This window comes from Perognathus longimembris, chromosome 1 (assembly GCF_023159225.1).
Source record: "Perognathus longimembris pacificus isolate PPM17 chromosome 1, ASM2315922v1, whole genome shotgun sequence".
In the NCBI taxonomy this organism is placed as follows: Eukaryota; Metazoa; Chordata; class Mammalia; order Rodentia; family Heteromyidae; genus Perognathus; species Perognathus longimembris.
In genome coordinates, this window is record NC_063161.1 from 5,230,943 (window position 1) to 5,258,525 (window position 27,583).

Sequence of the window (27,583 nt, forward strand, 5' to 3'; positions counted from 1 at the left end):
TGCCCAGGCCCTGAGTTCAAGCCCCAGGACCAGCAAAAAAAAAAAAAAAAAAAAAGTTCCACTGTCAAGATACCTCACTTTAAAGAATATCAGAGGCAAGGCACCGGTTATTCATGCCTGTAGTCCTACCTACTCAGAAGACTGAGATCTGTGGATTGCAGTTAGATGCCAGCCGAGACAGACAAGTCCCTGAGACTCTTAGATCCAATTAATCACATAAAAAGCTAGAAGTAGCTCTGTGGCTCAACTGGTAGAATGCTAGCCTTGATCACAAAGAGGCTCAGGGACAGTGCCCAAGCCCAGAGTTCCAGGAATAGCATAGGCAGGACCTGGAGGCTCAGTAGAAAGCAACAATGTCCAAGACCACAATGCCAATACTGCTTATACAATACAATTCAGTCGCCATCGTGGGCATTCCTAGGCAATGGTTACTGGGCTGGCCAGTAGAACCCGCTGCTCTTCTTGGTATCTATGGCCAGGGACAGCACCAGCACAACTCCCAAACAGGCTGGGTATGTCCAATCAGTGGAGCTACAGTTGCATGGTTGAATCCCATCTTCAGGAGGAGGCTGGAGAAACACACGCCTTCACAACTACCTTCCCTTGGGCCGTCACAGCTTGCACAGGACTACTAAGGTGCATTTCCAGAGTACATGGCTAAAATAATCAACACTGGAAGCTCACAGGAGAGAAGGGATAAACAGAACGGCTACGTTTCTTTGGAGATGGCAGATGGAAAACCTTGGCCATCTGGGGTGGAAAGAGGCCGAGAGTAGAGAGGCAATGGCCCAGGAAGAAGGGGCCAGATGGGCCAGATGTAAGAAGCAACAATGGGCTCTTGGGTCCTAAGTACAGTGGGGTTCTCAAATCTGTAGGATGAACAAAGACCCATTAGGCACTTGTTGTAGTAGTCTCTTAAATTCTAGGTACTTTCTGCCCACAGGAGCTTTTCCTCCCAAATGTCTGAGCAGTCTGAAATTGGAGGCCCAAGGATCCAAGTGAGGTGTGCCTGGCTCAAGGGCCGGAGCCTAGGCCAGCCCCAAGCCGCCCGGGTCTTCCCACCACACTGGGCTGCTTCTCTCACTTCTCCAGACCGGCCTCAAATGAAAAGCATCCTGCTGTCAGCGCACCTAGACGTCTCAGCAGGACCCCTAGCCAAAGCTGACCGCCTCTGCACTGGCCTGAGGCATCTTCTCATCTCCTCATCACCCCCAAGAAAGCGGGGTCCACTGCCAACCAGGCCTGGTTCTTGGAAAGCTCTTCCATCAGGTCGAGGAAGCCCTTTCCCAGCAGTCAGCAACCACGACCCCTGTCCCGCATGAAGAGGGCAGGGAAGAACCTAGGGGCTGGTGCCCGCCCCACCTGCCAGTACCAAGGCAGGTGTTAGTGAATCTCATTCAGTGGCTCACCAACTAGTGTCTCGATCCTCATAGTCTTCATGGGAAGTGGCTGGGGCCACCTAGCCCAAAAGGGACAGAGCTGGGGAAGGAGGCCAGGTCTTTCAGGCCAGACAATTTGGACTCCCAAACTGGGAGCTGCAGGTACCTACTCCCAGATCAGATGGCTGCCGAGCAGTTCTAATGGGAAAGCTTCTCCGGCCTTCCTCCCAGCTGCTTCCAGTCTCAAGACTTCTCCTGAATGATTGAAGGGATGCATGATGTTCTGGGCTCTTCAGGAGGCCTTCCTAGGACCTAGCCGCCCTCCCCTCCTCCCCTTGGCTGCCTCCTGGCAAGGAGGAAAGTAGCTTCAAGGGAACAGCTGAGGATTTAGATATCATTTTACCAATGAAGCCACAGCACAGATAAGGAAAAGTGGGGCCAAGGTCAGTCAGCAAGACTGACGGGCAGAAAGATTCAGGTCTTATCTGGGAACTGAGAGGAGGTGAGTTGTGTGCGTGTAGGTGTAGGTGTGTGAGACCTATCTCTGCACCTTTAAGAAGCAGATCTGGACTTGGCAAGGTCAGAGGGGCAAGGCTTGAATTCCTCTGAAGCCCCTCCCTTCTTGCTTGGGAGGGTTGGGAATGAATGGCATCTACCCTCATTGAGGTCCACAGAAACCAGGCTTCCCACGCAGGGCTTAAGGCCTGTAACTACACTGCCCTGTGGCCATGGCACTCTGCTTGCAAACCTCCTGAGACAAGCTTGCCGTCTGACCAGTCTGGTTCAGGGCAGCCCTGCCATTACAAAGCACAGGCCCCAGAAGCTGGTTCCCTACAGCTACGGCCAACAGGTTGCATTGCTACAGAGGACAAGGTGACTGTTTCTTGTGCCTGATAGATGATTGTCCCCAGATAGCTAAAGGCAGAGATCATGTTGTGTCAAGGTTGTCTAGTCAGGACACTTCTGGGCCCCCCTCAACACTGGTGCGGAAACCACATTCTCACATCTCTAGCCCTCACAGCTCGGGGCTCCTCCTGAAGAAGCAACAACATCCTCCAAGCTGGTCTCAAAACTCCCAGAGGGCCCCTGATCCCCTCCACCAACCTTGGTAGGCCAATGTGTGTGCTGGCTTTTATTGTGTCTCTGTGGAGAGCTGGGAGCTGTGGCTGGGAGCTCAGCTACAGGCGTTGCAGGTGTTGTTACTTGGCTTCAAGGTATGGTTCTTCCGCTTTTACACAAGCGTGGTGGCCAGCCGGACATCAGCTGTCACCTAGCAGGGGCCCAGGCCGCGAGCACCGCTTCCCTCCTCTAGGAGTCCCCACAGGGTTGTGTCTGCAGCACAGTATCTTCTAAAGGTCCCTTCAGAGCCCCTTCCTGAGGGGCCCTGGGAGGAAAACCAGACCCCCTGAGACTCAGTCTCTTTGGTCAGGGCTCAACTTCGCTCCTGAGGACCGGGGGAAGGTGGTGTCCCCGTCTGGCAGCGGACGACGCTCACCCTCACCGCCGATCCATGATACTGCAGGACTCTGGGCAGCCGTAGCCACGTGGCCATCACCTCTTCCGCCCGACCGGCCTCCTGGTGGTTCCTTGAGCTCTGAGCTGCCCCAGGACTACAACTCAGACTGGGATCTCGAGATCCTCGGCCCTTTCCGGATCTCCTTCCGCTTCTCCTCTTTCTTCCGGCGTTTCTCTTCTTCCCTCAGGGCCTTCTGGAAAGAGTCAGTGCTGGGCACGAACTGAGGGGAAGAGCAGAGTGGGCTCACTTAGTCTGTTAGCAGTGGAATTTCCTCTGAGCTAGGTCAAGGTGGGCTGCCTGGACACAGTGCGGGCTCAGGGAGCCCTAGATAAGGAGGTGGGAAAATCTGAGCTCAGGAAATGTGCTGAGTGGCTCTTAAAAGATAAGCCAGGGGGCCTGGGGATATGGCCTAATGGCAAAAGTGCTCTCCTCATATACATGAAGCCCTGGGTTCAATCCCCCAGCACCACATATATAGAATATAGCCAGAAGTGGCGCTGTGGCTCAAGTGGCAGAGTGCTAGCCTTGAACAAAAAGAAGCCAGGGACAGTGCTCAGGCCCTGAATCCAAGGCCCAGGACTGGCAAAAAAAAAAAAAAAAAAAAAAAAAGAAAGAAAAAGAAAAAGAAAAAAGATAAGCCAGGGAAGAGAAGAATCTTCCAGGCAAAGGTTCCGAGGTGGGAACTAAGAAACAAGAAGCATTGTTGGGGGTGGGGGTGGGGGTTGAGGACAGAACAGTCGCAGGAGCCCCTGCCTGTCATCCCCTCCAAGAAGTGGGGAACAGGTCCAGGTCAGGAACGGCTGCTGTGAACACAGCGCAATTTCGAGGTAAGGTGGCACACAGTAGTAGAGGTGGGTCGGAGGCAGATCCCTGGCTGCAGCGGGGAGGAAGACATCAGAACACAGGATGAGCAGGGGCACAAGGGTGGAAAACAAGGACTTTGGTTAGGGATCTTCAACTGCAACCCAAGGTGCTGGCTCCTCCCACGCCCACTGCCCCTTCTGTTGGCCTCTGGGGCCAATTACCCCTCAAACCTATGTCTAGGTCTAAATGCCTGACACCTCCCACACAGCCCCAAACGTGGCAAGGCTCCAGAGCCCAGAGCCGCCTCATCTTCCAGTTCTTGGATTGCCTGTTCCTATGCAATTCCAGCTCTGCGGTCATTGCCCCAGGACCTCCTCCAGAGACTGCTCCTTGGTGGCACGCTCCCTGACACTAGGTGCTGACTCCTTCTTAGAGCTTGTTTGTTTTGGTTTGGTTTGGTTTCCCCGCCCCCTTTTGGTGCTGGTACTGGGTCTTGAATTCAGGGTGAGCCACGGCTTCACTTCTAGTTTTCTTTGCTGGCTAACTGGAGATAAGAGCCTCACAGACTTGGACTGGCTTTGAACCCAGATCTTCCCTCAGATCTCAGGTTTCTGCACCCAGCTTTTTAATTTGATTTGATTTGATTTTGTTTTGGATAGGCTCTTGCTATGCAGGTCAAGCTAGCTTCAAACTCACAATACTCCAAAGTATTGGGATTTACAGGTATGTGCCACCATGCTTGGCTCATCTTTCATATTCTCGTGTTCTCATTTATTTGTTGTTGTTTTTTAAACACATATTAGGCTGAGTGCTGGTGGCTCATGCCACCGTGTTTAACACCGCTTAACTTTATTCATTCTCTCATTTTCATCTAACCCTGTCAGCAATGTAGGTAATCTTTATATCGGCACTCATCAAGATTAACTAAATTGCCCAGGGTCACACATACTATAAGAGACTAAACAAGGATTCAGACCATCAGACTGACCAGCCTTCCAAAGAATAGCATGGGGAAAGCATAAGATTTTTGTTTGTCTTTACCTTTTAAAGATATCTATTTTAGGATATAAAATTAACCCACAAAAATCAGGTATGGTGGCTCATACCTTTAATCCTAGCCACTCAAGAGGCTGAGATCTGAGGATTGCAGTTCAAAGCCAGCCCAGGCAGGAAAGTCTGTGAGACTCTTATCTCCAATTAACCACCAAGAAAGCCAGAAGTGGAGCTGTAGCTCAAAGTGGTAGAGTGCTAGCCTTGAGCAAAAGAGCTAAGGGACAGCTCCCAGGCCCTGAGTTCAAGCCCCATGACCAATAATAAAAATAAAAATAAGCAGGGCTGAGAATATGGCCTAGTGGTAGAGTGCTTGCCTAGCCTGCATGAAGCCCTGGATTCGATTCCTCAGCACCACATATATAGAAAAAGCCAGAAGCGGTGCTATGGCTCAAGTGGTAGAGTGCTAGCCTTGAGCAAAAAGAAGCCAGGGACAGTGCTCAGGCCCTAAGTTCAAGCCCCAGGACTAGCAAAATGAATGAATGAATAAATAAATAAATAAATAAGTTGGGCACTGGTGGCACACGCTTGTAATCTTAGCTACTCAGGAGGCTGAGATCTGAGGGTCGAGGTTCAAAGCCAGCCTGGGCAGCAAAGTCTATGTGGTGCTTATCTCCAATTAATCACCTGAAAACCAGAAGTGCTATGACTCAAGTGTTAGAGCATTACCCTTGAGCAAAAAAGCTCAAGGACAATGCCCAGGCTCTATGTGGTGCTTATCTCCAATTAATCACCTGAAAACCAGAAGTGCTATGACTCAAGTGTTAGAGCATTACCCTTGAGCAAAAAAGCTCAAGGACAATGCCCAGGCTGACTTCAATCCTCACAACTGGAAAAAAAAATTTTTTTTAATTTTTTTAATTTTTTTTTTTTTTTGCCAGTCCTGGGGCTTGGCCTCAGGGCCTGAGCACTGTCCCTGGCTTCTTTTTGCTCAAGGCTAGCATTCTGCCACTTGAGCCACAGCGCCCCTTCTGGCTGTTTTCTGTATATGTGGTGCTGGGGAATCGAACCCAGGGCTTCATGTATGTGAGGCTAGCACTCTTGCCACTAGGCCATATTCCCAGCCCACAAATTTAAAATTTTAAACACACACACACACACACACACACACACACACACACACATTGCACGAGGCGTTGGTGGCTCTTATCTATAATCCTGTTTACTCACAAGGCTGAGATCTGAGGATCATGGTTCAAAGCCAGCCTGGGCAGGAAGGTCTGTGAGGCTCTTATCTCCAATTAATCACCTGAAAACCAGAAGTGGTGCTGTGGCACAAAGTGATAGAGCACTAGCTTTGAGCAAAAGAGCTCCGAAACAGCAACTAGGACCTGAGTTCAAGGCCCACGACCAACAGAAAAACAAAACAAAAATATACTACTTTGCAGGCTGAGAACTTGGATTTAGGAAATCCGATCTAGTGCATCAGAGTGAAAGCCAGCCCATGGATGTGTAGGTGTAGATGACTCAGTGCCACCTGGCATTGTAAGAGGTCAGGCCCACAGCTTCGTGACTCTATTTTAATTACATCACTTTAAATTCTGGTCTTCACCAAAGAAACCCAAAAACCAAAAGAGACTTTTTTTAAGGCGCTCAAGTCTGGTTGGTCTTTATTTCTAGATTCTGGTGATGGACAGCAGGGGGCGCCACCATGCCTTTGAATTGGCTTTTGAAGACCTTCATTCACTGCATTCAAACAATATTTAAAAAATTTAGTATAAGTTAGAAAGAGCACTTATTTTGTTGATAATCATTTTTTAACTACATTATAAGGATTAGCTTTGACAAATCTCACTGCTGTTGTTTTCTACACTGGTTGTCTAATAGTATTTATTCACATTTAGGAAAACACATGAAAAGTAAAGAGCATGTAATAAGAAATTGAAGAATATTACACTCTGTTCAGATTTCATGGAGACTGCTTTTGTGTTTTTCTTTTCCCATACTTAAGAACTGTGATATGTTAAAAATCTTTTTGCTTTTTTTCGCATATTATAGTATATTAGGAAGTGAGAACAAAGAAATGATAGAGGTGTGAGTTCAGATGTTTGGACTGTGGAAAGTACTGCATAAGTACAGGTTTTCTATTATAAAATTACTGTTCCTTCCTATTCAAAGCAGGTCCTGTGATATGTTTAGACAGTGTTTTTAAATGAGGTATTCTAGGGCACAGTTAATGTATTATGTGTGTGACTTCCTTGTCATGATTTTATTTCTTCCTGTTTTGTTAAAGAAATGCATGTATAAATGAGAAGTGATTCTTTTAAATGTATACATGTCTTTGGGTATGATTGGTTTCTTGGGGGGAGGGTAGTAAAACATCAACATTTGTCACATACGTCAAGAGGAATGAATTCAGGGGCTGGGGATATAGCCTAGCGGCAAGAGTGCCTGCCTCGGATACACGAGGCCCTAGGTTCGATTCCCCAGCACCACATATACAGAAAACGGCCAGAAGCGGCGCTGTGGCTCAAGTGGCAGAGTGCTAGCCTTGAGTGGGAAGAAGCCAGGGACAGTGCTCAGGCCCTGAGTCCAAGGCCCAGGACTGGCAAAAAAAAAAAAAAAAAAGAGGAATGAATTCAGCTATGCCAAGACATTGCAGTTAATTATGTATTTCTGTCCATTTCTCTGATTAGCATGTTCTCATTCTTGCTATTGTTGGTATGTGGAATTCTACAGCTAAGATCCTATTACTACTTAATTTGTCCCTGACAGACCACCTCCATGGCAACATTAGCTGATCTTAGACAGCTGAGTCTTTAACATGAAATTCAGTAATCCCATGGTTCACTTTAAAAAAAAAGTGTGCTTTAAAGTGTCAAATGTTAACCTGATTTAAACAATACACTTTTATAAACTTTGTTAAAAAAAAAACCCTTCAAAGTAACATTGGAATAGAAAAAGAGCCATATGTACTTACTTAGACATGTAGCTGTATATATAGCTACATTGATTAACACACAAAATACTCCTTAGTTTAATGAGTATGGCTCTTAAAGTGATTTATGTTGCTGGGTGCCAGTGGTTCACGCCTAAAATCCTAGCTACTCAGGAGGCTGAGATCTGAGGACTGTGGTTGAGAGCCCACCCAGGCAGAGAGCTCCTCAGCGACTCTACAATTGTAGATCAATTGTAGACTCTACAATTAATCATTCAAAAACCAGAAGTGGAACTGTGGCTCAAGCGGTAGAGCACTAACTAGCCTTGAGCACAAAGCGCTCAGGGGCAGCACCCAGGCACTGATTTCAAGTCCCTCAACCAACCGACAAAAAAACAAACAAACAGTGATTTATGTGGGTAAAAAGTTCTTTTTGTGGTGTGTGTGTGTGTGTGTGTGTGTGTGTGTGTGTTATAAGATCTGGTGCATTATATTTTTCAATATATTATTCCACATTGTAATAACATATCTGTTACTTATATATATCTAGGCAACAACACTTAGAAGTTTATCTACGTTTAAGAACGATTCCTGTGTGCTGGTTTACATCTGTATGAATGGCATAACCTAAAGACTACTCTGCTTGTATTTTTGCTATTTCATAGGAATTCCCTATTGTCAGTTATAGTGCTGTGACATACTTTTCTTGTGGTAGGTTCTTTCTTAGGAACTTAATTTAACTATTATTTATTGATATATCATTGCCTTTATAACGCTTCTACTGGCACAATATATTATATTTTGAATTAAAAAAAAACCCCACATATTAAGCTGAGTGCTAGTGGCTCATGCCTTGTAATTCTAGCTACTCAGGAGGCTGAGATCTGAGAATCACAATTCAAAGTTAGTCTGGGCAGGAAGTCCATGAGACTTTTATCTCCAGTTAATCACTAAAGTGGGAAGTAAGACTATGGCTCAAGTGGTAGAGCATTAGCCCTGAGCAAAAAGAATTCAAGGGCAGGGCTCACACCCTGACTTCCAGGACTAGCAAGCACACACGCGCGCACACACACACACACACACACACACACACACACTGAGCTGGGCACTGGGTTGTGCTGTAATTTTAACCACTCAGGAAGCTGAGATCTAGAGGATCACATTTTGAGGACAGCTGGGACAAAAATTAAACCAAAATAAACCACCAAAATGCAGGGCTGGGGGTGTGGCTCAACAGGTAGAGTGCCAGCTTAGTAAGCAAACTGAGAAAGCAGGAGGCCCTTTTTCTTCAAACCTCAGTACTACCAAAAAACAAACAAAAGAGAATGTCCCCCCAAAACTACATATTGTGTGCTACTGAGAGGCAGACAGATGCTAACACGTTCCTCCTGGAACATGCAATCTGGTAGAGTAACAGGTAAGAAGTGGGTGATCACGGAGTTGGGGATGTGGCCTAGTGGTAGAGTGCTTGCCTAGCCTGCATGAAGTCCTGGGTTCAATTCCCCAGCACCACATACACAGAAAAAGCTGGAAGTGGCACTGTGGCTCAAGAGGTAGAGTGCTAGCCTTGAGCAAAAAGAAGCCAAGGACAGTGCTCAGGCCCTGAGCCTAAGCCCCAGGACTGGCAAAAATTAAAATAATAAAATAAATATTTTTTAAAAGTAAGTGATCACAAAATACAATTTCTAGCCAGGTGCTCACATCTATAAACTATCTGCTCAGGAGGCTGAGCGCTGAAAATTGTCCTCAGTTCAAGGCCTAGTACCACCACCACACACAAAGAAAGACAATCGTGTCAAAAACTCAAGTTATAAAATATGCATGTCCCTTTTATACATTCCTAGAACAAATTAAACAAGTGTTAAAAAAAAAAACACAACAAACTACCAAGGTACACATGATAAATAAACTAAGAGCTCCACCTTGTGGCCTTATTGATCTACCTGCCAGGTAGGTAGTCCATGCCTCTAGACAGGGAAATCACAAACATGGCTCAGAGATGGCAAGCGATGCGTGCAAGTCACAGAGAGAGAAGCAGGCCTAACCAGGACTAATCTAAGAGGTCTCTCACCGCTCTGATCCCATTCGTGAATCCTGAGCTGCTGAAGAAGAGGAGCTGGAGGATTGGAGTGTGACTCAAGTAGTAGAACACCTGCCTGGCAAGCAAGCACAAGGCCCTAAGTTCAGACCTCAGTACCGTCAAAACAAGGGAGCTGAAAGACCCCCTCGGATCACAGAAGGCTCTGAAATCTTGACTCTGGCTGGGGAAAGGGTAGTTCAAGAGATCCTAGTTTAACCAGTTCCAGGTGGCTCAGCCCATGCTCTTCCCTTTTTCCCCACTCCCTCCCCTGCCTAGCTGGGCAATGCCTACTTACCCTTCAAGTCTAGCTTTGACAACTACGCTGGGAAGTCTAACCAGGTGGCCCTCCAGACACCAGCTTTCATCATGCTTCCTCTCCAATGGGGCTCTAACAGCTCAGCTGCCTCTCCCCACAGAGTCCCATCAACACATAAACATGCTTTCCTTGCCTCTCTGATTAAAATTTAACCCCCAGCCCCAACTCTGCCAATGGTTTATTCTTGTCAAGACCTAAACCCTCCAAAATGGCTGTTTAAATTTGCCTCACCTGAGTACACTGGTTATTCTCCAGAAACCCAATCTTTACCTCATTTGTCCATCAAAATGGCATCTATCACCCAGGCACTAGTGGCTTACAGCTGTAATCCTAGCTACTCAGGAGGCTGAGATCTGGGGATGGAGGTTTGAAGCCAGCTGAAGCAACAAAATCTGAGATTTCTATCTCAAATTAACCAGCAAAAAAAGCTGGACTAGAGGCTTGGCTCAAGCTATGAGAAGAATAAACAAAACTAGAGAACATGGCTCTGAATACATGTGTATACACACATATATACACATACACACGCACACACAGAGCAGCTCCCGTCAAGACCAATGATGGGGGCTTGGAATGTGGCTTAGTGGTAGAGTGCTCGCCTTGCATGCACGAAGCCCTAGGTTGGATTTCTCAGTACCACATAAACAGAAAAGGCCAGAAGTAGCACTGTGGCTCAAGTGGTAGAGTGCTAGCCTTGACCAAAAGAAGCTCAGGGACAGGGCCCAGACCCTGAGTTCAAGCCCCAGGACTGGCGGTGATATATATGTCACTGATGGCCTTCAGCATTCAATTCTAAATCCAGTAATTCTTAGTTCTCATCTTCCTTCAACTCTCAACAGTGTTTGACAAGCTGGTCACTCTCCTATAATGCTTTCTCAAGTGATCTCTAGGAAAGTATTTTCTTCAGCTGACTATACCTTCTGAGGCTCTGTGGAGGTTCAACTTTCTCCTGTTGTTTTTCTCTTTTCTTCTTTGTATTTGAACTCAGGGCTTCATGCTCGCTCAGCTTGCTTGCTCTGCTGGTACCCTAGCGCTTGAGGCATCCCTTCAGTCTAGCTTTGTGCTGGTTATTTTTGGAAGTGGAATCTCAAACTTTTCTTCTTGAACTAGTTTTGAATCGTAAGCCTCTGAATCTCAGCCTTCAAAGTAGCTAGGGTTACAGGCGTGAGCCACTAGTGCCTCGCTCAATTCTCCATTATCTAATGGTAGTCCTGTCCCGGCCATAATCCTCAGACTGCTTTTCAACCACATCCTGTCTTGTGACTTTCAGCGGTTCTACACAGCATGACTGTCACCTGTGAGTGAATCTAGAGATATGGCCAGTCATCTCCTTGATATCTTCATGCAGATGCTTACCTGGTACAGAAACAAACCCAATTTCCTCTCTAGCTGTGGACACTTCTTCCTGAGGCCAAAGACCTTTCAGTACCCTGAATGCTTCTTTCTTCCTCTCTCACATCTGGTTCCTCAGCAAATGAGAACAATTCCATTTCTGAGAACCAGCACTTGGGCCTTTTTTGTGTTTTGAGAGTTTCTCAACCCATTCACCAAGGCTGACCTTGCACGTCTAGGTTAAACTGATTCTGTCATTATAGCCTCCCAAAGAGCTAGAACTAAAGGCAGGCACTACATACCAGGCTAACTTGTCTCTAAAAATCATGAGTAAAATTACCCTGGTACCACTCACACCTTGACCTTCCTGTGGCTGGGAGAAGGGGCAAATGTTAATGAAGGTGACTCTCCCAGTACTGAGATAGACATGGATTTTGCAGCAGTAATCTCAGCACTTACAGACTCAGAAGGCGCAGGAACAATGAAGCGTTGTCCTTTAGCTCCAGCACCACCCTCCTAGGGGCTGCCTGAGCTCAGTGGCAGCTACCCCTGCCACTCTGTCACCTGCTGTGTGTATGTGTGTGTGTGTGTATGTGTGTGTGTGTGTGTGTGTGTGTGTGTGTGTGTGTCACTCCCATCGGGGAAAGAGGAAAACCCAAACATCCACAACACATACTGAACTATTCTGCCGTGCCTGACACTATCCAACGCAGCCCCTAAAGGTGACCCTGTGTAATCACACAGCATGGTACAACTTGGTTCCTTCCAAGTTTATCTTTTGTTCCTGGTGTCTGGGCAGCCTTGGATTATACAAAGTAGGGCAACTGAGGCAGTGACACTGCCCTCAGGGTTCAGCCAAACACACAAGGTGACTTGAAGAATAAAGTGAGAGAGAATAAGCCATGGGATGTCTGTTCAAGAAGACAGTGGTTTGCCCAAAGGATCCAAGGAGTGACCGTTCTTTAGACCCAGACCCAGGAAGGTCTTGTTTGGGTCTAAAGCCTTCATATTCCACCTAAGCCCCAGCCTCTGCTGGTCAGGCATCCCACATTCACAGGCCCCAGAAGCTTACCTCTGCACGGCCTACTTTAAATGGGTTCTGGAAATCGGAGTCCTTCTCGCTGATCCCCAGCTCCTGGGCCATCTGCAGATGAGAGAAAGCTAGTCATTCTATGCTTTCTGCTTCCTGCTTACAATAGCACCACTACCACCATGTGGGACTCGAGTCCCCCACCCTGGCAGATATAGGCCAAATGATGGCCTCTAGGGACCCAGATTGGCATAGGATCTCTAGAAATGAGGCTTCCTTCCAAGGCCCAAAGTGGCCAGAGGCTTACTTACCACAGAAAATGTAACCAAATACTGGGCATGGTGGCCAGCACCATAAGGCTACCACTTGAGAGAATGAGGCAGGAGGATTCTGAGTTGAAGGCCAACTTGGGCTATATGATGAGGTCCACTCTCAAACATACATAGAAACATACGTACATACATATATACATGCACACACACACACACAAAAAGCTAAGCACTGACAGAGGGCTCCTGGGCCTCATCCACCCATCCTTACCAGGCTCAGGATAGGTGAGTGGGGTCCCTGGTCAAAGACGCCTGTCTGGTTGCAGAAGCTGATGCCCCAGCGGATGAGCAGGTTCCAGTTGGAGTTGTGGTCAAAGTAATGGTGCACAATCTTGGGAAAACGCAGTACCACATCGCCGAAGAAAGCCGTGTTCTCCACCACATGGGAGAAAGCTGGCAAGAGGACCCTGAGTTGGGGGGTCACTGCTGCCAGCTAGCCCGAGACCTCCTCCAGGAAATGGGGGCAACACCAAACCCAAATCAGAGAAAGGAATGACACCCACTGACACTCACAAAATATTAACTAACCTACAGAATTGAGTGAAATTTTACCACTTTTCCTATTCATATACTTCTCGATCAACTAGTTAGTTCATCCTGGAAGTACTGAACTCAGTATTGAACTCAGGAACTTGCTAGAACACTTTCTACCACTTGAGTCAGGCTTCCGGCCTCAACAGGTCAATTTGTTAGTGTTCATGATGGTAGCAAGTGCCTCACTGAGCATAAATAAGCTGGCTCCAGAAACAGAGATGTCCTAGGCAGTCCTCCCCAGCACTGGCCAGGCACCAAGGGAGGTAAGCAGAGACCAAACATACACCATGCTGGGTCTCAGACAAGTGGAGCACGGACCCCTGGGTTTCAGAATAATAGTAAACCTCAGGAGACTCTCAGAAGTGAGCTTGGTTCAGAGGGAAAAGCCAGAGCAAATCACTTGTCCTCTTCTATCTGGAAAATGGAGGAAACATTGCCTGCTTCATAGTTTTAGTGAAGATTAGAAATAGCATTTGCAGCAAAGTTTATAGAAGATGATAATGATGTTTTTTTGTTTTGTTTTGTTTTTGGTAGTCCTGGGGCTTGAACTCAGGGCCCGGGCACTGTCCCTGAGTTTCTTTTGCTCAAAGCTAGCATTCTGGAGCCACAGCACTTCTGGCCTTTTCTAGTTATGTGATAACTGAGGAATCAAACCCAGGACTTCACGCATGCTAGGCAAGTGCCCTTCCACTAAGCCACATACCCAGTCCCTAACAGATCACTTTTTTTTGTTTTTTTTTTTTGGCCAGTCCTGGGCCTTGGACTCAGGGCCTGAGCACTGTCCCTGGCTTCTTCCCGCTCAAGACTAGCACTCTGCCACTTGAGCCACAGCGCCGCTTCTGGCCGTTTTCTGTATATGTGGTGCTGGGGAATCGAACCTAGGGCCTCGTGTATCCGAGGCAGGCACTCTTGCCACTAGGCTATATCCCCAGCCCCCCTAACAGATCACTTTTAAGGACTGCTTCCATCCTCTCCCAGTATAACCTAGAAAATATTGTTAAAATATAACCACTTGGGGCTGGGAATATGGCTGAGTGGTAGCGTGATTGCCTAGCATGCTCCCAGGGAGCCCTGGGTTCAATTCCTCAATACCTCAGTACAAACACAGAAAAAGCTGGAAGTGGTACTGTGGCTCAAGTGATAAGAGTGTCAGGCAAGCGTGTATGCGCACACTCTCTCTCTCACACACACACACAAGCGTTTAATCAGGGTGAGCCTTTTAGGGTAGTAGCAAAGACTGCTGTTAATTATACCCTGTGGCACAACTGCACTGACAGTCATCTATATTTTCTCCTTCAAATTTGAACAGCTCCTGCCTTCCTCGCCAGAAGTTGACCAACAGAGGAACTGATGTTGTTAGGAAAGCAAGAGACCAACAAGATTCTGGTGCTTTCAAATTTCTCTATTACTTGAACTCATCCATTAACATTAAACATTTTGGATCTAGAAGCTGATTTATTTCCCTAGGGCCAAATGGTGATGGACAGAGGCTCCTCCCTGGCTTCTCTACCCAAATCATAAGACGGCATAAAGTATGTGTCAAGACAAAGAAACCAGGGCTGGGGATATAGCCTAGTGGCAAGAGTGCCTGCCTCGGTATACCCGAGGCCCTAGGTTCGATTCCCCAGCACCACATATACAGAAAACGGCCAGAAGCGGCGCTGTGGCTCAAGTGGCAGAGTGCTAGCCTTGAGTGGGAAGAAGCCAGGGACAGTGCTTAGGCCCTGAGTCCAAGGCCCAGGACTGGCCAAAAAAAAAAAAAAAGACAAAGAAACCAGCTCTGAAACCTAGAAATGCTTGAAGAACCACAGACTAAGCTCTAATCTACCAAAGAGACCTTTTAGAAGGTGTACACAAGAGGGTACTCCAGGGAGAAAAGAAGAATAAAAAAAAAAGTCAGGTACCAGCGGTTCATGCCTGTAATCCTAGCTACTCAGGAAGCTCAGCTCTGAGGATCTCTGAAACCTAAGCATCAAAGTCCAAGAGGCCTCTTATCTCCCAATTAACAAGCAAAATGCTGGACTGGAGATACGGCTCAAGTGGTAGGAGCATGATCCATGATCAAAAAGCCAAGTAAGAATGCAAGGCCCCGAGTTCAAGCCCCAGTACTGTACAAAAGGAAAAAATAGAAGAAGAAGAAAGGAAAGAACAGCTAGAGAAAACCAAAGCAGTGGGGCCAAAAGGGGAAGGGTAGGGACACCATACCATCCTTCAGCTTCTCGTCCTCGGGAAAGGGCCCATCTGGAAGTACGTCAGCAGCAATGAGCACTGTCCTGGACTCCTCCAGCACCTGAGGGAACCCCACCTGGGTTGAGTGACTTTGTAGAGTCCTTCACGGCCCCAGTCCCATTTACTTGAATCCCGCCTCAACTTCTGTCTTTCTCACTGAACACCAGCCCTTCATGGAACTTCTACTTATTTATGCCCACATCAATGATCTGGCCTGCCACAGGCTGCCCCCTGTCCCCAAACACCTTAAAAAGTCCTTTGAGCATGATGTCAAGGATCTTGTACTGCTGGTGAACATCATTCAGCTGCACCAGGTTCTTCAGTGCTGACAGCTGATCCCGACGTTTCACTTCGAACATTTTCTTATCTGGGTAGCTTAAGTTAAGGAACTGACATGATGGCCCTGCCTGAATAATTCAGTGGTCCCAACCCCGAGAACCCATTCCTGACCAGCAAGTATTTGTAAAGGCTATGACTAGCCTTTGACATATGACTATGATTTGTAAAGGCTATCACTAGGACCCCTAAGGGGCTATTTATAGATAGATAGATAGATAGATAGATAGATAGATAGATAGGTAGGTAGATAGGTAGATAGATAGATAGATTTTTATATATAAATTAAGTTGGGCACCTTGGCTCCTACCTGTAGTCCTAGCTACTAAGGAGGATAAGAGCTGAGGATCAAGGTTCAAAGCCAGCCCAGGCAGACAAAGCCTAGAGACTCTTACCTTCAACTAACCAGCAAAAAGCCATTAAGTGGAGGTATGGCTCAAACCAGCCTTGAGTGAAAAAACCAACAAGAGCATGAGGCCCTGAGTTCAAGCCTCAGTACTAATACACTTTTTTTTTTTTAAGTGATACTGGGGTTTGAACTCAGCATCATACCCTGGCTAGGCAGGTGCTTTACCACAGGAGCCATACCTCCAGCCTTTAAATTGTGTGGGTCCTCTAATGAATCATTTGTCTAGTTCCTACTGGACCTAGTAATCTGAAGCCAACTTTTCAGGACCTGCCTTCATTTCACTGTGGCCTTCCTGCTGTCTCTCACAATCATTGTTCCAGAACCTTTACTGAACAGTTCACACAGTACCTTCTTGCCTGGAATGCCATCGCCATTCTCTAGGAGTTTCTATTTATGTAAGATCCAACGTTCCTTCCAGTCTCTCCTGAATTCATCAGGGCACTGAGCACTGAGTGCAATGACCATTTGTTTGGACATGGATGTCTCAAAATTGGGGACTGGTCCTCACTCATCTTTGCATCCTCAAGGCCTGGCCCAGAGCAACATATTCAAGATGAACTCCTGAGTCCTGTCTTGCTGAAAAGGTGCTAGACACAAATATAGTCCTCACTGAGCCTTTGAGAATCAGGTGTTTGCCTTCTCCATTTAACATATGGTAAAGCAAAGTCAGAAGAAAACTGACTTGTTCAAGGTCTGGTTGGTGCACCTATGCTTTTCTCCCCTAATCCCACCAGTTGCATCTGCTCATTCCTGGAATCCCTCAAGGAGTGGGGACATAGAGCCCTCACTTATTGACTCTTCACAGACAGCTCACTAATCCCATCACAAGTCCCAAAAGATACAAATCTTGAGGCTTGGGTTCAAGGGCTTCAGAGGGCCTGTGGTGTCTGTTCCAGACAGCAGGACAAAGAGAAAGGCTAAATACTGAAGGAAGTCCATACCTAAGACCGTGGAGCTAGAGAAATAATCCAAAGAAAGGGAATGAGACTTACAGGTTGATGTTATAAAACACAGGGTATAAAGAATAGCCACTTCCCCGACATGGCATAGTCTCCAAAGACCTAGGACTCAGCTTTGGGACTCAGCTTTGGGACGCCCTTAAGATCCGCCCAGAGCCCGTGACCAGACCGTTACACAGGAGAAGGAAGGAAGATAAATGTTAACAATGCTTAGAGCACAGGGGTAGAGGATCTAGAGCTATAGGTAGTCACTCTGGCCTTCGTGTGCTACTGGGAAAACTGTCAGCTCACTAAATCTTGGCTTCCTTGCTTCACAGGACTGAAGAAGTCACCTATCCTGACCTCCAGGGAAGGTATCAGGTCAAGGAGACGCAAGCAGTGAGAAGGTATAGAAAACTTGTTATCTCCCTCCTTCCCTAACTTGCCATAAAAGTGCAAAGAAGGGTATAGAGTGGGAAGGGAGGTAGGAGAGTTGGAGGGATTTTGCTACTCACTCACTTTGGGACCACATACAACACCTGCTTCTATTCAGGCATCACCCCCACAATTATTTACCACCGTTCCAGGCACACATCTAGAGGTCTCTGGCTTCTAGTGACAGCTACCCTGTGATGAAATCCAACTTCTAGCATAATGAAGACCACAAAGCCACAGAAAAGTGAGGTGAATGCCCAGAGTCACATCAGGCCAGACCTGTATGGCTCTTGGTTCTTTGCTCCTCCTTCCTTCCTGTTTTTTTTTTGTTATTTAGCTAGGGTCTATGTAGCCCAGCTGACCTCAAACACTGGGTCCCCTTGAGGTAGCATCACAACTGCTGGAATTACACGTGTAAGGTGCCAAACGGCTTCCTGCTTTTCTAAATGAACATAGGCTACCTCAGATCACAGTTGGCTACTTATCTACCATGACAACCACCCCGGAGAAGAGATGGCCAGTTTATAGACCACGTGAGGCCAGAGAAGTCACCAAATCCCTATCCTTAATAAGCAGACGAAACAACTAAAATCTAGAGAGGGAACCCAAGTTCATCCAAGACCCTTCTATCTTCCACCGTTACCAGGCTACTGCAAAACTTGAGAAGGCGGGGGGGGGGGGGGGGGGTGGTGGCAGGAAGGTATCAGACGGCTGACGATGACTGGAGCCAGAGAAGGCTGGAGGACAGAAAGCCAAAAAAGGCAGACTAGGCGGTCGATCCGGCCTTCTCCACAGTAACTTCTAGTTCTTGAGCCTCTCAAACAAGCTCCCGTCCCACGCGTCCCAGAACGCTTCCCCGCTCGGCGGAAGAGTCTGCACCACCATTCTACAGGAGTGACAGTGGCGGTGGCGGGCTCGTAGCGGGCTCCGGGAGGTCGCGGGCCCAGGGACCCGCACCCACCCGCCGGGGGCTCCGGGAGGAGGGAGCGAGTCTGTTCAAGGAGGTGAGGCGTCCCAGTCCCGCAACAACCTTCCCGCACCCCGCAGTCAGCTCGAGGCCCTCGGTCCCCGCACTCCCCGCCCCAGGAGCCCAGAGCCCCACCATCACCTACCGGAAAAGTGCGGTGCGGACCGGGCAGGCGGGACAGACAGTCTCTCCTCGGCTCCTCCGAGCCCAGCTCGGCAGAAAACCCACCAGGGTAGCGCGGGACTCGTGCAACAGCGGAGCACCGGCTCACAGCTCCTAGAGACCGCGGAGAGCCGTCCCGCCCGCCGCTCTGCTCCCGGCCAATGAGAACGGGCCGCGACCGCCGCGCTCGGCTGACATCACTTCCGGTCCCGCCCACGCCGCTCGGCCCCGCCCACCCGGGCGCCGACACCGAGTCCTGAAGTTGTCTGGCGGAGGACGCCGCGGTGGCAGTCGCGGCTCCTCCTTAAAGTTGAGTTGGAGGAAGTTAAGCTGCAGGTGGCATCTGTGCTCCACGCGTCAGCAAACCGTGGCCCTGAGGCCTGAGGGCGGCGCCACCTTCATCATTCGTGAACGTGTTTTGCTTTGTGGAAATTGCAACTCCCAGGATCATTTTGGCGGGTTGAAACTAGCACTCAAGTTTTTTGTTTGTTTGTTTGTTTTAAAGAAGCCAGCACAGTCCGCAAAATGGAGTATGGGCATCCCCTGCTTTCCCCTCCCGTCCAATGACTTCCAAACCAAGTTGTCTTTTCGTTCACTTAGCCCCCCCATCCCCCCCCCCACCGTTTTGCGAAGAGTCAGGACAGCCAGATCCAAGTGGACAGATGGTGTAGCCAGAGGGAAAGGAACTAGAGCCCAAGGCTGGGGCACAGTTGAGGAGCTCAGACTTGCATGCACACATGAAATAAGGACTGCTCAAATGGGTACGTGAAACAAGCTGTGCGGGAGAGGAACACAGGGGGCCCACTTGAGCCAGGGAAGGCTGCAACCAGGGGAGTTTTCGTGTGCTAGCTTTCCTTGCCAGGTAATCATACCTCTCTCCACCTTCACTTCTAGCTACTGGCAGCCCCAATTCTAAGGCCTTCCATTGTCCTCCCAGCCCTGAGGATAGTGAGACACCCACATACTCCTTAGGCAGTGTTGCCATAATACAACTGCTCTCTCCCTGAAGTGATTCATCTTTGTCGAAACTGCCCACTCTTTTACTGGCTGAGAAACTGCCTCAGGGAAACAAGATGAATTTAGAGTGGGAGCCCACAAAGGTGTGTGTGTGTGTGTGTATGTATATCACTTTTATTTCTGGATTCCATTTCCACAATAGAGCAAATGGCTCCAGATGAATGGCTGAGATTGTCATCCATCTCTACAATTATGCCCTGACTTTGTCCGCAGGTCTCATTGCTCTTAGTTTCTGGATCTCTGAAGTCCTGAGGCTTAGTCTCTGATGTGGGACAGGGATACAGCTACCCCTCCCAGGCAGCTGGTATGATCCATGAGAGGAAAACAAGAGAAATGGATCCAACCATACTGGGGGAGAATCACACTTTCAGGGCCCCAAATGGACAAGCACAGCCAAACAAAAATAAAATGCTCCTGAAAAATAGCTGTGTAGATTCCAAAGTTGAGACCTCAACACATGAGCTAGAGAAGGGGAAAGAGAGGGAGGCAACCAGTATTGGGTAGGAAGTCCCATCAGTCCTCCCCATACACCAACGTCTCTGAAGCATGATAACTGTCTAAGTCTCCTTATATAGTCCAGGCTGCTCTGGAACTCACTATACAACCTAGGGTGGACATGAACCCCCAATCCTCCTCTCTCAGCATCCTAACTGCTTGGACTTATAGGCATGCACCCCACCAGGACCAGTCTCAACCATGGGCTTTCTAAAGGACTTACTAGTCACCAGTCCTCTCTACTTGGGCTAAGATGCCACAGCATCCATGGCCTGAGTGACCTTACTAAAGCCAATGCTCCCAAATGCAAAAAAAAAAAAGGATACAGCATGTCCTGAAGAGGCTGGGCAGAAAAGGTGCTGGAGGAAAAGCCCTCCAGGGAGGCCTGAAGGGCCTGGGCTGTGTTGTAGTCAGTCAGAAGGCCCATGCTCTGCACCTGAGTGAAGAAAGCAGGCTCTCTGTAATTTCCCACTTCCAGCACTCCTGATTTCCTAATGGCTCTTGTGGACAAAACTTCTACCCTCTATGGAGAAGGTCCTCAAGACAGTCTAGCCTTGAAAGGGCTTCCTATTACCTCTTTCTACCCACCTGCAGGAAGAAGTTACGTAGAGCCTGGAGTGTGGTATTCGAGAGGGTAGAAAAGTCAGCCAAAACTGCAGCTTGCAGAACTTGACCCACTTCTTCATGAGAGAAGACACTACTGCTCTGGTACCGCACAAACTGGCTCAGGAAGAGAAGCCCAAATATTCAGTGATTGGAAGAGATGCCATTTCCTGTGCCCTGTTGTGCTCAGCTCTGGACTAGGGACACTGATCTAAAGCCCACAGAACCCTGTCTTCAAGGAGCTCTGTATTGGGGAGTATGAGTAGAGTTGTGTCACAGGAAAATGGCATAAATGAGACAGAATAAGATCCTGAGAGAACTGGCCTTACTCATTGCTTCAGTGCTGGCTCCCTCCTCCCTGTCACGCACTGCACACGGTGCTCAGTTCCTAAAACCTGCCACCATGTGCTCTTACAAAAACCTTTCTCACTTTACCACCTGGAACACCTTCCTCCTCACCACTAACTCTTCCAACCTCAGCTGAAACACTGCCTTCATTGTACAGAAGTTGCTCTTTTTTTAATGTGTTCCCACAGCAACAGTTGTTGGTTCATTTTGTGGGTTCATTTCACTACAACTCATAGGCTCCCCGCTTTGTTCTCCAAATAGTGGGCACTTACTATGTGCCAAACACAGCATCTTCTCCACTCTACTGCTCAGAATATCAGATTTAGCTATTAATATATTTGTTTGTCTCCTCTAGACTGAAGGAACTTTAGAAGCAAAGCATTTGGCTCTGCTACACCTTCAGTAGGCCTGGCATGTTGCAGCAAACTCTGGTCAACATTTCATAAGAGAACAAAGATGGGTGCATGTTTCCTGGGATAAGGATCTGTGGGAATTCAAAGAATTCTCCAAGCAGGACTTCTCTAGCAGGAAGACCACCCCACCTCTCCACCTTCTTTCAGAGTGAGGGTGACCTAAAGTATTGGTTTTTGGGGTCTTTTCAGCACCATCCAGCCTACTGACACTCCTCAGGTCATACGACTAAGCTTGCACTTACCAGGGTTATAAGCCTAAGTATCTCAGGTCTGAGAAAGGGATTCTCTCCAGCATCCAAAAGAGTGAAGAGCACAAATCGATTCCAGGGCTGGGAGGCCACATGGAGTGCTGCAGGAAACACCAGTCCGCAGGTGGTTAGTAGCGCTTTTCCAAAGGCTTGAGGGCACACGGCTGAAGAAGAGCTTCTCCTATTGGCTCAAAAATGGACTTGCCAGCTACTGGTGGGATATTGGATAGGCTGACCCCAGGCTTCTACCTTCCATTGGCTTCCTCCCATTGGCTTCTACCTACCTATAGGCTGGCTCAATGAAACAATAAACACCATGACTATGGGAGGCAGACAAGAGGAAGGGCTCTTGAACCTTGATGCCCTCATCTATATAATGGGGATGACAATACCCTTTCACTGTTAAAACAGTTAAGTAAGCTAGACCCTGGTGGCTCGTGCCTATAATACTAGCTTCTCAGAAGAATGAGATCTGAGAATCTATGTTCAAAGCCAACCTGGGCAGCCTCTTACCTCCACTTAACCAGGCAAAAAAAAGCCAGAAGCAGAGATGTAGTTCAAATGGTAAAGTACCAGCCTGGAGCAAGCAAAGCTGAGTGAGACTGCAAGCCCCTGAATTCAAGCTCCAGTAATGGCAAAAATAAAAAAAGTAGGATGAGTCTGAATCACGTAGTGGGTAGGAATGAAAGACTGGGGGCAATAAGGTGAGGGCTGGCTCCCTTCAATCTTCCCTGTGGGAACATCAGAATAGAGAACATTTCTACCTAAGTCTGGACTCCGGGCATTCAGGTAGTCAAGCAAGGCCTCCAGGCAGCTGACACAGGCGTGAGACAATATAGGGTCCTTCTGTAAAACAAACAAGAGTAGAAATTAGGGTCAAATCTGCTAGCAGGTTTTTGTTTTGTTTTGTTTTGGCCAGTCCTGGGTGTTGGACTCAGGGCCTGAGCACTGTCCCTGGCTTCTTTTTGCTCAAGGCTAGCACTCTGCCACTTGAGCCACAGCGCCACTTCTGGCCGTTTTCTGTATATGTGATGCTGGGGAATTGAAACCAGGGCCTCATGTATACAAGGCAAGCACTCTTGCCACTAGGCCATATCCCCAACCACTGCTAGCAGGTTTTAATGTTAACTAAAAACCATTTTTTTCAGAGTTATTTGGATTTTAGAACTTCAGATTTGGAGTGTGGCCTTATAGATAGTTACAATATGTTGGTTGCATCTTCTCTCACCCACATATAGAGCATGGTGCTTATACTGGGTGATTTGTCTTTTCTAAAAGTGTTTTGTTAGAAAAGGCGATGGGACTCTGGGACCTTCTGAAAAGGTTCATAGATTAGACACTGAACACATCACAGTTTGTCTAAACCCATGGGTTTGACCCACTTTTTAAATAGTGAAACCTTTTATCAAACAAAATTTTGTGTTCTAATAAGAATATGAAACAAATCTCTCAGTCATTAGAGAATGCAAATTAAAACCACCATAACATAAAACTACATACCTACCATTAGCTAAAAGTAAAATGACCAACAAAACCAAGTGTTGGTGAGAATGTGGAGAAGTTGTAATTTTCATATATTGCTAGTGGGAAGGTAAAATGATATGGCCAGTTTGGAAAGCAATTTGATGGGTTTTTTTTTTTGGTTTTAAATCTACAATAACACTGCCCTGCAGAATATGATGAGGCTTCAAATGCAAGCTGGGTATAATGCAGTTGGGTGTAATGACAGTGTTGGCACAGGAGGTACATTCAGAATAACTGAAGTGGCAGGCTGCATTGGCAGCACTGGATCTTGAATGACAGAAAGTATATGAATAGTTGGCTTTTTCTGTAATATGATTAATAGAGTCTAGAATTTGCTGCAGATGGTTCTCAACCTGACAAATTCTTATTATGTAGTTCCATTTTTATAAGATGTACATTAAATGACTGTATTTGTTCACCTTTTCTTCCTTCAATCGTGCGCCTCCCCTCCCCCACTATACTTCCTCACAAAACCTATTTCCACTTCCTGGTATTCATTTTGATAAATAGTACATTTGTTGTTAGGAGGGGTTACACCTTTGGATTCCTCCTCTGTAGTCTGTGTATAAATTCATTGGGTCCTATATATACTATTATACATTGTATTTTAGATCTAGCTTCCACATGAAAGAAAACGTGTCATTTGTCTCTCTGAGCTTGGCTTACTTCACTTACAGGATTTTTTCTAGGTCCATCCATTTCTCTGTAAATAACATATTATTCTAATGGATGGATATTATTCTTCCTAATGGGTGAGTAAAATTCTGCTGTATCTATGTCCCACATTTTCTTGATCCACTCATCCATTGTAGAAGAGCTGGGCTGTTTCCATAACTTGGCTATTATGAATAGTGCAGTAATGGGCATGTATGTGCAAGTGTCTTCACCATATCCTCACCTGTAATGCTCTAGAGTATGCTCAAGAGTGGTATGGCTGGATCATAAGGTAGCTCTATGTTTAGTGTTTTCAGGAATCTCCAAACAGCCTTCCAGAGTGGTACATTCATATCGAAAGTAAAATAGAGTTCCTTTTTCTCCACATCCCCACCGAACTTTGTTATCATTCAAATTCTTGATTCTTGCCAATTTAATTGGGATGCCATGAAATCTCAATGTTGTTTTGATTTGCCTTTATACATAGGGATGTTGAGCATCTACTCATGTGTTTATTGGCCATCCTTACTTCTTCTGAAAAAAATCTCTATTTAGCTCCTTTATCCATTTATTGATTGGGCTATTAGTTTTTTGGGGGGGTAGGTTAGTTTTCTTGAGCTCCTTGTATATTTTGGCCCTTGTCAAAATGTATTGCTGGTAAAGATTGTCTTCTACTCTGTTGTCTATCTTTCTAATTTAGTAACTATGTCCTTTGCTGGGCAGAAACTTATTAGTTGACAAGTCTCTCTCCTATTTGCTAACAAATAGTGAATTTTTTTTTGCCAGTCCTGGGGCTTGAACTCAGGGGCTGAGCACTGTCCCTGGCTTCTTTTTGCTCAAGGTTAGCACTTTACCACTCTGGCTTTTTTCTATATATGTGGTACTGAGGAATTGAACCCAGGGCTCCGTGTATGTGGGGCAAGCATTCTACCACTAGGCCATATTCTAGCCCCAATGAATACTTCCATGAAATGCCAAGAGAGAAATATTCCCTCCTCTTAAAACAACCCCCAAATCTCTTCCACAGAACTACAAAGGCTCAGAGCATGAAAAAGATTGAGCTACCTTGTTTTATATATAACCAAGTAAATCAAGACCCAGAGAGGAAATCTGGGTAGCAGGTCTAGAGCTTGACTGAGTGAGGTTCTAGTCTAGAACTTTTTCTTTTCCTCTAAGCTAAACCAACTCTTAACAAGTGGGCATGACTAACCACTTCTCAGATACCCAAGACTACAAAGCCCATAGGTCCGCATGCCACAGCTTTCCTACCTGGTGGGTATTGCCACTCTCACCCAGGCCCATACAATCAGCAATAGTCTTCTCCATGATGGGTGAGAAGCCAGGAATCTGGCTTTAATATCACTCAGATAACAAGATATATTCCTTGGGACAGGGAAAGAACATGAATTTTGGAGCTAGAAAGACATAGAGTTTGAATCCTGACCTAATAGTATGTGGCCACAGGTGTATTACTTAATAACCAGATGTTTCCTTGTCTACAGAGCTGAGATGATAGGGAGCTGGGGATGTGCCTCTGTGATAGAACACTTGCTTAGCATGTGCGTGGCCCTGGTTTCAATTCCCAGTGCTGTAGTAGGGACTTTAAAACTGCTTTGGTTGAAAAGCATTGATTTCCCAATACAAGGACCAAGATAATGACCACTGGAAAATATCATAATTGGGACTGCCCCGTTCCTGTTTTTTATCTACTTAAACCTATATCGTATGTCTGTACCCAGTAGGTGGCTAAAGATGGAACTAAAGTGCTGTTTTCCTGTGATTCCCCATTTTCTCTGCCCTTTACCATGTTTCTTTATTTGGTGTATGGGAATGAATGGCCAGATCTAACATGTGGAAAACCAGGGCATTGTTCTGGAATCTACAATTTCAGTTTCAGCTTTACAAAAACCAAACCAAACAAAAAATTCCTGAGACGGTAATTTCTAAGTTGTAGAAGAATCAAAGTGAATAAATTATATATGTTAACTCAGGACAGGCATATTCCTTCTCATCTTCTCTACCTCTTGATCTCACAGAATCTTTAACCTGACATCAACCCCTGCTTCTGTAGAAATGATATTTGGGATTAAAGCTTTACAGCTATAAAATCAATTAGTAAGTGATTTCCAACCTGATAACATATTCCTCTTATTCCAAGCAGGAAGCCAGATCTGAGCAAGAAGGATATTTGTATCTTTTCTGCTCAGGCCCACTCTGGGGAAGACATCTGTATTTAAATCACAGACACGAACCTAAAGAGTACCGGTATAATCTGATTGTGTCCCTTAACTTCAGATCTTGACAATTTAATTCCCCAAAGCATATGTTAATATGAGGTAGGACATTGGGGAGGTGATTAATCTATTACTTGATTAATGAATTATCATGGGAGTAACTTGGTGTCCTAAAAGTTATGGGTGCCTAAATGGCTGGAATTATACCATGTTTATTTGTATCCTCATTCATTCATTCCATCATTCAACAAAAATGACATTGATTGATTGGTTGCAGTGTAGGAAATCAAACTCAGGCCCTTGTACATGTTACAGAATTGATGCCAAGCTTTATGGTCTTATTAGATATAAGAGAATCATTTCTTCTCGCCCTATGCTCTTCATTTTTTTTTTCCAGTAAAGAGGCTTGAACTCAGGGCCTCACACTCTCGCTTACAGTGAGCACTCTACCACTTGAGTCCCATTCCCTACGTTTTGAGTGTTAAATAAGGAACTTCAGCCCCTAGAGAAATATTGAGGAAAAGTATTTCTCTTATTTCCATCCTACCCAAGGTAGGGATTATCTAGCAGGTACGATAGAAGCTTAATATCTGATGGCACACATCAGAGAAGGGTTAAAAATTAAAGGTTACGCTCCCACAATCTTAAACACTTTAAGATTAGGGCCAGATGGCTAAGTGTCTATAATGTAGTACATTATTTCCTGCCTGTGAACCTCCTAGACTGACTAGAGAGAATGATTTTAAAAGCTTATTTTGTAACAGTACACACACACACACGCACACACACACGCACACACACACACACACACACACACTCCTCTGAGCTGTAAAATCTAAACACCTCTGGAGTGGACATCTTTTTCGCTCATCCGGGATCCATTCCTTCTTGATAACAATCTTTCTTTGGGGACATATCCCTTTCTTGGGTCTAGTCTACATGAGCTGTAGAGAGCTGACCATATGCTTCAAGCTCCAGGAGAGGGCACTGTCCCAGGCCAGGCTGGTCAGAACACAACTCACCCCAGCCCTGATGACTAGTGTATTACCCACACCGGGTTAATGCCACTCAATTCCAGTAATTTCTGGGAAAGAAAAAGCTTCTTTCCACCCAGTTCGGCAGAAATGTTGAGCCAAGAAGGCAGAAGCAGATTTCTGATGGCATTGCCTGAACCTCTGGGACCAGTTATACTTGAAGCCAGTAGTCACCTCAGGAGACTCAGGGGCTAATTTAAGCTGTTTCTGTTGTTGCAGCTTTACATCTCAACCAGCCACCCTCTAGGCCCTCATAGAGCCACTGTTAACTTGTCCCATTGTCCTGGAA

At 46.5% G+C, this 27,583-nt stretch overlaps 2 protein-coding genes and 1 long non-coding RNA gene across 12 annotated transcripts in view; 1 reads left to right on the forward strand and 2 right to left on the reverse strand.

The window, feature by feature from the left end:
• Window positions 1–343: 343 nt before the first annotated feature.
• Ccdc134 (coiled-coil domain containing 134) lies at window positions 344–20,672 on the reverse strand. Of its 2 annotated transcripts, XM_048354672.1 has the most exons (7): window positions 18,708–18,860; window positions 17,065–17,177; window positions 15,723–15,844; window positions 15,454–15,538; window positions 12,926–13,107; window positions 12,428–12,499; window positions 344–3,115 (listed from the first exon to the last, which is right to left on the reverse strand). In XM_048354672.1, the coding sequence occupies exons 2-7, from the start codon at window positions 17,159–17,161 to the stop codon at window positions 2,990–2,992; spliced, it is 684 nt and encodes a 227-aa protein (XP_048210629.1). In that variant the 5' UTR covers window positions 17,162–17,177; window positions 18,708–18,860; the 3' UTR covers window positions 344–2,989. The 2 variants fall into 2 exon arrangements, with proteins under 2 accessions (XP_048210629.1, XP_048210634.1); XM_048354677.1 differs by lacking the exons at window positions 17,065–17,177; window positions 18,708–18,860 and adding an exon at window positions 20,563–20,672.
• Window positions 6,362–22,338, forward strand: LOC125357783. The gene is made up of 4 exons (XR_007212201.1): window positions 6,362–6,608; window positions 7,818–7,824; window positions 8,310–8,314; window positions 22,326–22,338. It is a non-coding gene; the product is annotated as an uncharacterized LOC125357783 (long non-coding RNA).
• The window catches only part of Mei1 (meiotic double-stranded break formation protein 1), a 42,506-nt gene continuing 34,535 nt past the window's right edge, over window positions 19,613–27,583 (reverse strand). For 8 of the 9 annotated variants that reach the window (XM_048354646.1, XM_048354637.1, XM_048354614.1 and 5 more), the window contains 5 exons: window positions 22,613–22,694; window positions 21,843–21,949; window positions 20,825–20,956; window positions 20,563–20,672; window positions 19,613–20,042 (listed from right to left, as the gene is read on the reverse strand). In XM_048354646.1, coding sequence (XP_048210603.1) covers window positions 19,997–20,042; window positions 20,563–20,672; window positions 20,825–20,956; window positions 21,843–21,949; window positions 22,613–22,694 — 477 coding nt within the window. In that variant the 3' untranslated portion in view covers window positions 19,613–19,996. Of the gene's footprint in view, window positions 20,043–20,562; window positions 20,673–20,824; window positions 20,961–21,842; window positions 21,950–22,612; window positions 22,695–27,583 lie in introns of those variants that run through there. The other variant, XR_007212189.1, reaches the window with a different exon arrangement.